This window comes from Haplochromis burtoni, unplaced genomic scaffold (genome assembly GCF_018398535.1).
Source record: "Haplochromis burtoni strain Fernald_Lab_line unplaced genomic scaffold, NCSU_Asbu1 Contig_176, whole genome shotgun sequence".
NCBI lineage: Eukaryota > Metazoa > Chordata > Actinopteri > Cichliformes > Cichlidae > Haplochromis > Haplochromis burtoni.
The window spans coordinates 1,088,519-1,098,937 of NW_024582537.1; the positions used below are offsets into that span (position 1 = coordinate 1,088,519).

At 42.2% G+C, this 10,419-nt stretch overlaps 1 protein-coding gene across 1 annotated transcript; it reads right to left on the minus strand.

The window, feature by feature from the left end:
• Positions 1–332: 332 nt before the first annotated feature.
• On the minus strand, positions 333–7,355 carry LOC106633446 (zinc finger protein 501-like). Its single transcript, XM_042225592.1, has 2 exons — positions 3,649–7,355; positions 333–1,628 (listed from the first exon to the last, which is right to left on the minus strand). The coding sequence occupies exons 1-2, from the start codon at positions 3,656–3,658 to the stop codon at positions 334–336; spliced, it is 1,305 nt and encodes a 434-aa protein (XP_042081526.1). The 5' UTR covers positions 3,659–7,355; the 3' UTR covers position 333.
• Positions 7,356–10,419: the final 3,064 nt, after the last annotated feature.

Sequence of the window (10,419 nt, forward strand, 5' to 3'; positions counted from 1 at the left end):
TTTATATTGCAAACATTTGCACTGTTATCAGTATTTGCACACTATTTTATATTATTTTTTGACAATCTTTAAAGTCATTATTCAATACATTGTTATTGTTAAATAAATATCGTCAAATAATCGAGATCTCAATTTCAGTGAAAATAATCGTGATTATCATTTTTGCCATAATCGAGCAGCCCTATGGCTAGCTTTATCAAAAATAAAAACAGCACTGATAAGAACACTGTTTTGCACATCATTGTGTTTGCAGAGATAATTTTGATGGGCATCGCTACTCCCAGTCACGGGAAAAAATCCCGTTGAGATTCTCAATACTTATTTATTACTTATTTATTCCTTGTGGAGTTTGGTGTGTATCTTTAGATTACACTGGTGTCTAAATCTTTTGCCACAAAATCCACAGTTATAAGGTTTCTCCCCTGTGTGAACTCTAATGTGCGTCTCAAGATGAATCTTTTGATTGAATCTTTTGCCACAGAAATCGCAACCAAATGGTTTCTCTCCTGTGTGGACTCTCATGTGTATCTTTAGATTCCCCTCTTGGTTAAATATGTTACCACAAACACCACAAACAAACTGTTTCTCTCCTTTGTGGAGTGCCATGTGTGTCTTCAGATTACACTGGTAACTAAACGTTTTACCACAATCGCCACAGGTATACGGTTTCTCTTCTGTGTGAACTCTCATGTGTCTCCTAAGTTCAATCTTTTGGTTAAATCTTTGCCCACAATTGTCGCAACTAAACGGTTTCTCTCCTGTGTGCACTCTTATGTGCATGTTAAGATTTCTTCGATAGTTAAATCTTTGTCCACAAATGTCACAGCTAAATGGTTTCTCCCCCGTGTGGACTCTTATGTGTCTGGTAAGGTTTGTCTTTAGGCTAAATCTTTTACCGCATTTATCACAAGCATACGGTTTCTCTCCAGCATGGAGCCTCATGTGTACATTCAGACTTCCTTGATATCTAAATCTTTTACCACAATCTGCACAACAGAATGGTCTTTCTCCCGTGTGGACTCTCATGTGTACTCTAAGATCTTTCATTTGGTTAAATCGTTTACCACAATCATCACATCCAAATCGCTTCATCTGAGAATCAACACTTTGCTCCACTCTAGAACTTCTTTCATTCACCAAACAACTGGAAGACCTTTTTGCATTATTTACACCTGACTCAGGTGTTCTGTCGTCATTCAATTGGCTGTCGCTGTCGTCAGTTTCAGGTCCACAATCTGACAAAGGTTCCTGCCAGCCATCCTCACTGACTTCAGTCTCAGAAGATTCCGGTGCTTCGCCATCAGTATTTGTTTGTATATTGTTATTTGTACTTCGGTCCATTTTCCTCTGTTCAGAGGAGTTGCTCGCTTGAGTCTCCGTCTCTATCTTGTTTTTATTTTGGTTTTGATGAACCTTTAATGACTGAGGCTTCTCTTCTTCATCTTCACTCTTCACATGAACAACAGTAAATGGAAACCTCTTGATATCCTCCTCCAGCCCATTACAGTGAACTCGCTCTTGATTTTTCCACAGCTCTGAGTCAGGATGGTTCACACTGGGGCTCCATTCACATTCATGGGAAACCTCTTCTTTTATCACCAGTAGCTGCTGGACATCTACAGGGAAGACTGAAACACACACACTCATAATTAAGAGCAAAAACTCTATAATCACATAACTTATCAGTGGTACTAATACTCCATGTTAGTGAGATCTGAGATGACTGTGGATACACAGTGCTATTGAATATAATCTAAATTAATCTTAACTGTGACCACCTAATAGAAAATGACATTGCCATCCAATACCATCCAGCCAGCAGTGCTGCCCTTCAGCCTCTTAGCAGATGAACCTATGTTATAAATTTGAAAATCATGGGTAGTTTTCAGAAAAGTTGACTTCTCCTATCAGGTGGGGTGTCGACAATACCCTATCAGGCTTTTACGGCTGAAGGGTACACAAATGCCCGTATATTCTCCCAGTTCAAAAAATCATTTCAATTCTGAGTGTCCGACTGAGTATTCAGTTTTCATTTGTGCCAGAAATACACAACTCAACACTAGTCATGCAGCTCCTCTTCTGATATGTACAGCTATTGGCATCATACACCTTTACAATGCTCCAAATTTATTCTCACCCCACCATTTCCTATTGCTGAATATTACACCCACTACTGCTACCTACTACTAACCTATAACATAAAAATCAGCAGGATAGATTTCCTTTTACTGAACTGTTTCAGTTAACAGGGAATACTTATAAATGTATTTTTTTTTCTGTCAGGGTGAACCATTTGATTGATTAGCTAACATTTAACCATTACACAAAGAACGATCATCCACTGGCAAACATTTTAGACCAGGAAATACAAAATCAATCATTTGAAGTGGTCCTTTTCTCCATATTTTTAAATGCAGGTAACATTCACTGAGTATTTTCATTCCTCTGGGACAAGCTAATGATGGACGTTGACTTCTTTGCACAGCTGGATTTCTTGTTTTTAATACTTCAACTTTCTGCATTTTATGAAGTTTTTTGTGTACAATTTTTCTGTAATCTGTATGCTAATGATCCAGAATTAGAGGAATTGCATATGCCATCACAATTGTAAAAATGTTGTGACACTGCATAAAATGTAAATAAAACAGATTTGCAAGTCTCATAAATCCACATTTTTTTTATTCACAATAGAACACAGACAACCTGTCAAATGTCACAGCTAAATGTTTTGCGAGCTTAGATTATTTATCTGGTTAACAGTGGTTTAATGGTTGTACAGCAATAGTGCTAACGAGCATGACCGAGGGGGACCCTGAGCTGATGGACAGGTGCAGGTCAGACTTTGGGAAGACTTGTCTTTGATTCTAAAAAGAGGTCACACATCAGCTTGTGCTGCTAGTTTTAAAGTATCAGTCTACTAAAATTCTGCAAATCAAATGCTAATGTTTTGAGGATACTTTTTGCTCATAGTCAGCTGTTTGCACAGATAATGTCTCTGTTGTTTGTTGCCTCTGCAATCAAAGACATGTATGCACTTTTATAACTATGGCTACAGCTCTCTGAGTGTACATGCATGGCTGCAGTTATGCAGGCTGTGTGTGAGAGCAAACACCTTTAATTTTTTTTTTTAATGGAATAGTAAATTTACTTGAACCAAATGCCCCTCAGTCAAAGTTGGTTGCTCTTGTTCCTATGCTCTCGTGCCCATGACCCTGTCCCAACTTGCCATCAAATTCAAAATGATCTCATTTCTTTTCTTAAAACGGTAAATTTTTCCAGTTTATAGATGTGGTATGCTTTCTGTGTTATATTGTTAATTAAATATGGGTTTATGAGATTTGCAAACCACTGCATTCAGTCTTTGTTTACATTTTACACAACTTTGTTTGGAAATGGGGTTGTATCTATCAGACGAGTATGCTTAATGTCCGTGTGTCGCTTAGCTTCCTCCCTTAGCTCCTTCTCTCCTTCTATTGGAAGGTATCAGTTCATGTAGCTGACTACATGTTAGGGGGACGCTTGTTCAGACTGACGCAAACGTGGCAAGCTGCGCACTATTTGGAGCCATATGCGGAGATTTTCATTCACAAAAAACCCACTGACCTCACAGATCACCGCTAATTCTTTCAACAAGTTCAAAACACTCACCCGCAGCCATTATACACCTTCTATTCTACCTCTGGATGCTCCTGCCTGATGATGCGCACCCGCACCGGAAACACAACTTGTTCTTCCCCTGTGCAATAATGCACATACTTCCGGTCTATTTTTCATAATAAAAGCCCTAGATATATTCTTTACTATCCTTAAACTGTATTAGTGAATCTGTATGGCAAAGACCATCGCCTTCTGTACAATGAGCAGGAAAACACTCTGTCTAAGGGAAACTACCATCACTTTTTGTACTATGAGCTTTCCTCTAGTTGGCTTGTAATTTTCTCGACCAGTTACGTTTAAGTAGGTTTTTGCTGCATATGTAGCAGGTTGAAAAAGCTACATGTTTTGCAAGAAAACCCATTACCCCCTTATTTTTTGTTTATTATTGTGACTTATTTTGACATTGTTATGTGTTGCCAGACCATGGTTATATTTCATTATGCCAGTAGATGGTGCTCTTGCACTGCTGGAACTACCAGAGACTCTAGCTATAGGCTCTACGCATGCGCAGCTCAGAAATAAATGAGCTCCGGCCTGAGCAAGACGCTAACTTTGGTGTCCTCTCTATTAATCGACAGGTACTGACAAACAAACTTTTATGTTACCGAACTGGTTCTAAATGTCATGTAAGTTGAGTAACAACTGTTCGGCAATATTTTGAGATGAGTGGTATTTTGTTGTAATGAGTATTAGTGTATCATCGGCATAATGCTTTAATGCTACGTAGCACTATAAGTATATGCTATGACAGTGGCAACCTGCCACTTCCGAAAATGTGTTTTAGTGTTTGTTTTAGTGTTAGCCAAGCAGTACTGAGTACATGTATTAAGGGGAAAGCTTTTTGTTGGTGAAACAACGTTTGCAGTCGTCTGCCGCCATGTTGTGTTGCGTTCAGGGGACGCCATGTTCAAAAGTAATAGCGTATATGGCGCGAATGTGGGGAAAGGTTGTGTGAATGTGAGATGGGTTATTTTGGTATGTTGTTATGCTTTAACCGTGAGTGTTTTGTTTAAGTTGTGAGTATGTAAAGTCATTTTGAATTAGTTTGTATTTATTTTGCTTTTGAGAGAATGCTTTTTGTAACTTTATTTATGTTTATGAACTCTGTTATTTTATGGGAAGAATGCATGGTCTAGTGTGATTTGTATTGTGTATATGTAGGAAATAAATGAGCTCCGGCCTGAGCAAGACGCTAACTTCGGTGTCCTCTCTATTAATCCACAGTTTGCTCATATTTGGCTACGCAGTGCTCTCTAGCCTGTGTGCCGCTTGCTGCCGGTGTTCCAGATCAACTGGCGTTTAGATCAACTGGCGTTTAGATCAACTGGCGTTTAGATCAACTGGCGTTGGTCGAACAGATGTGTGGCAGTCTTGCGTTTCAAGAGCTGCTACCGACAAACCAGCAAAAAAATGCCAAATGTGTCATCTGTGACACTTGTGAGGTTACCTCAAACACACTCCGTCAGTCTTGATGCTGTTGAACAACAAAATGTTTAAAAATGTGGCGAGTTTACCTGGTGATATCCTCATGCGCGACGCGATCGCGAAAACAGCAAACAAGTAACACCACGCCGATGTTGTTCACAGGACAGCAAGAGTAAACGATCGGGAGACCCTAGTCGTCGTTATCGTTCCCCTCGCACGGTTTATTTCTCCGAATTCAGCGTTTTTGCTTCACAACTAAAGCGAGCAGTTTACTTTGTGTGCACTAACATGGACTCGAGTCAACCAGCGCCACCTCTGGCCAAGTGCCACAGCCTACAGCCAGATCAACCTGTGACACACATCTGCACCACGTTTGATTTCGTTTCTTGCACAACACATTTGTACCTTTCAATTGTGTCTGTTTGTGCATCATGCAAATAAACCTTTGAAAAGAATGACATGACACTAATATTTCACTAGTGTTGTAACATCACATGTCGTTAGCGTAGTCTGCCTGTGTCTTTTCTCTGCAAACAAACATTTTAGAGTTGGTTGTTATATACAGTCTGTATAAGTGTGGTGAATCAAATAAACATTTGTAAGGAGATGGCAGTTACTCTGAATGTACAGCAGTTACACAGTGATTAGTAATAAACAGTCAGACAATGACTCTGACAATCTCATTCAATCTTGCAGACTGAATGCACCTTCTGTGGAAAGCGGTACCACACGGTGTGTGTGTGTGGACTTCCCCTGTGCAGAAGGCGACTACAAATGTTGTGGGTGCTAAATAAACAGAAAAAAGTGATCCCTGTTGTCTTTGCTTACTGATTGTTTTTAGTGTTGACAATCCTCATTGCTGCCTTTGCATCTTTCAACATGTTTGTGGGAAGATTTGGATGTACCAGGGGTAAGTGCAGCCACTCAGCCTCTACTCAATGTCATCATAGCAGCAGGTGAAAATGTGTCACAAGTTAATCTAGTAGTAGGCTATGGTAGTAGTGGACTGACCTCCATTTGAAACTGCTCCAGCTGCTGTGTGATAGTGGATCTGCTACAACTTGAAGATCATATGGAAGTTTTGGTAATCAACCCTTGTATTATGTTGAAGAACAAACAATTGACATTGATTTTGTTGTGGGTCATTCTGACCCATACTGTGTAAATCCACTCAGAATTATCCAAAAACTGCAATAAAACAGTAGCAACTTTATTTTCCATTAGATAAACATGTAGAACACAGACATACAACAGTTAGACTTTTTGGTTTTTCGTTCTTACAAACACATTTCTTTTGAACTTGCCCAACGTTCTCAGTTTTTCAATGCTCAACATTTTCTATTTTGTCCACATGATGGACAGAATGTAACTATGTGCTTTCTGCAGATGTACTTCTTGCATTTCTCACAAAATGTGCTTGTTTTCAAACAGGAATCTTCCTAACTAAGATTTAAAACAAAAGATTTCTACGTCTCCTCCAGTCTCACAAACAGATGACAAACCAAGCGACACACCTGAGTCACTGACTTTCTTAAATCCACTCACTCTCACTGGCTGTTTATTACTAATCACTGTGTAACTGCTGTGAATTCACAGTAACTGCCGTCTCCTTACAAATCTTCATTGGATTAACCACACTTATACAGACTGTATATAACTCCAGCCATGTTGATGGATTGCCTATATTGGCTGGAAATATTAATTTCCAGAGAAAGGACACAGACAGACGATGCTTACAGGATGTGATGTGACAACACTAATGAAATATTGATGTGTCATATTTGTCCAAGGCGTATTTCATTGTTATGGAAAAAGAGAATATCAAAATCATGATGACCAATTGGAGTGGTGATGTCTATGACTTTGTGTATATAATTTGGGATTTTGTACAAATGTAGGCCAACCCGGAGGGCGGTGCACTGTTGGACGGACCAATCGGAGTCTGCGCTGCGGGACTGTTTTGATCACGCGGACTGGGAAATGTTTCACGTGGCTGCTAGGGACATTGATGAGTACACAGACTCAGTCTGTGGATTTATCAGGAAATGCGTGGAAGATGTCGTCCCATCCAGAACAGTTAAATCCTTCCCAAATCAAAAACCCTGGATTAACGGAGATGTTCGCGCGGCACTGGCGGCACGGAGCACCGCCTTTGCCTCCGCGAACACATCGGACTACAAACACGCACATTACCAACTCCGGAAGACGATCAAAGCAGCCAAACGTGAGTACAGGGACAGGGTGGAGCAACAGTTTGACAACCCTCGGAGTATGTGGCAGGGACTAAACACGATCACAGACTTTAGAGGGAAAACCAGCACACCGCAGACCACGGCCTCTCTGTGTGAGGATCTAAACGTATTCTACGCTAGATTCGACACAGCGAACACCATGAGACCGGACAGTGTGCGCACCGCGGATGACGTCAGTGCGCACACTGTGTCTGAGGAGGATGTGCGGAAGTGCTTCAGGAAGGTGAACGCACGCAAAGCTACTGGTCCGGACGGGATTCCCGGCCGCGTCCTCAAGTCATGCGCGGCTCAGCTGGCTGGAGTGTTCACGCACATCTTCAACCTTTCCCTCTCTCTGTCTGTAGTCCCAGCCTGCTTCAAAATGGCCACCATCGTCCCTGTACCCAAATCCTCCACCATCTCCTCATTGAACGACTGGCGACCTGTAGCCCTGACCCCCATCGTGAGCAAATGCTTCGAGAAGCTGGTCAGGGACTTCATCTGCTCTGCACTACCCGACTCACTGGACCCTCTACAGTTCGCATACCGCCACAACAGGTCCACTGATGATGCCATAGCCCTGACACTACACACTGCCCTGTCACACCTGGAGAAGAGAGACACGTATGTGAGAATGCTGTTTGTAGATTACAGCTCAGCATTCAATACCATCGTTCCCTCGAAGCTGGACAGGAAACTGCAGGATCTAGGACTGAGCAGCTCCCTCTGCAGCTGGATCCTTAGCTTCCTGTCTGACAGACGCCAAGTGGTCAGACTGGGCAGCATCACCTCATCCCCCATCACACTGAACACTGGTGCTCCACAGGGGTGTGTACTGAGCCCTCTCCTGTACTCACTCTACACCTACGACTGCACAGCCACTAACAACTCCAACATCATTGTGAAGTTTGCGGACGACACTACAGTGGTGGGTCTTATCACCAACGGTGATGAGACGGCTTACAGGGAGGAGGTCAGCGCCCTGACCCACTGGTGTCAAGACAACCATCTCACCCTCAACGTCGCAAAGACAAAGGAGTTGATAGTGGACTTCCGGAGGTGCAGAGAAGTACACACCCCCATCACCATCAACGGCGCTGCTGTGGAGAGAGTGAGCAGCTTCCGGTTCCTTGGAGTACATCTGGCTGAGGATCTTACGTGGTCAGTACACACAAACAAAACAGTGAAGAAGGCGCAGCAGCGCCTCTTCTTTCTCAGGAGACTGAAAAGATTCGGCATGAGCCCCCGCATCCTCAGGACCTTCTATCACTGTGCCATTGAGAGCATCCTCACTGGATGCATCACCACCTGGTATGGCAACAGCACCGCCTACAACTGCAAAGCTCTCCAGCGAGTAGTGCGGTGCTCTGAACGGATAATTGGAGGTGAGCTTCCCTCCCTCCAAGACATCTACAGGAAGCGGTGCCTGAGGAAAGCGGGGAGGATCATCAAGGACTCCAGTCACCCCAGCCATAAACTGTTCAGACTGCTTCCATCAGGAAGGAGGTTCTGCAGCATCCGGTCCCGTACCAGCAGACTGAGAGACAGCTTCTTCCATCAGGCCATCAGACTGCTGAACACGTCATAGACACCTCAGCTTCACTACTGGAACTTTAACATTATGCACTCCACACTGTACAGTAATGCCACTTGTTTTGCACATATTCAACTCTGTATATTTTATATATTTTATTATTATTATTATTATTTTTTTATTTTATTTTTTTACTATTTAATTTGTAAAAATGTGTATACACACACACACACACACACACACACACACACACACACACACACACACACACACGTAGGAAAATATTTAGTATACACATCCAGAAATGCATACACTATTATATATTGTACATATATTTATTAGTTTCAGGTTGGCCATTCTTGTATTTTGCTCGTTTGTGTTGTTGTGTTTGCACATCTCTGTTGCTTGTGGGGCTCGCACACAAGAATTTCACTCGCATGTGCTGTGCCAGTGTGCCTGCACATGTGATGTGACAATAAAAGTGATTTGATTTGATTTAGATATATGATATCATTTCATTCTTTTCAAAGGTTTATTTGCATGACGCACAAACAGACACAATTGAAAGGTACAAATGTGCATGACACGAATTCAAACGTGTGCAGATGTGTGTCACAGGTTGATCTGGCTGTAGGCTGTGGCACTTGGCCAGAGGTGGCGCTGGTTGACTCGACTCCATGTTAGTGCACAAAGTAAACTGCTCGCTTTAGTTGTGAAGCAAAAACGCTGAAACCGGAGAAATAAACCGTGCGAGGGGAACGATAACGACGACAAGAGTCTCCCGATCGTTTACTCTTGCTGTCCTGTGAACAACATCGGCGTGGTGTTACTTGTTTGCTGTTTTCGCGATCGCGTCGCGCATGAGGATATCACCAGGTAAACTCGCCACATTTTTAAACATTTTGTTGTTCAACAGCATCAAGACTGACGGAGTGTGTTTGAGATAACCTCACAAGTGTCACAGGTGACACATTTGGCGTTTTTTTGCTGGTTTGTCGGTAGCAGCTCCTGAAACGCAAGACTGCCACACATCTGTTCGACCAACGCCAGTTGATCTAAACGCCAGTAGATCTGGAACACCGGCTCTTTCAGCTCGACTCCCTACAAAGATCCAGCTCTTTTGGCTCCCAACCAGGGGCCCGTTCTTCGTACCTCGCTAAGTAAGTTAGCTGGATTAGATTGTTGACGATTTCGCGTGATCCTGGATCGTTCGGTTCCCCGAAGCTCATCCGGGACTTGCTGTCATAGCAACAGAGCCGTAAGCGTAAACCTGCTCGGGAGCAGGTTTACTTTATGTAAACAGGATTAGATCGCGGCCACGCAGGTATGTCCGCTTCATTTATACGAAAGCAACAGCGATATTCCACCACTGTTTCACCATAAATAAATAACATCAATGTAACTAAAGATAATGCAGCACTTGATCCTTGTATTGATGTCACACAGATACATACAGGTCATTTCCTAAAAAAGGGAAATGTACTATTAACATTCTATTACATGTATGTGATTATTACAGATGTAATTCATATTTCAGAGTAGCAATTGCAAATTACTTCGTGTAATCAAGAT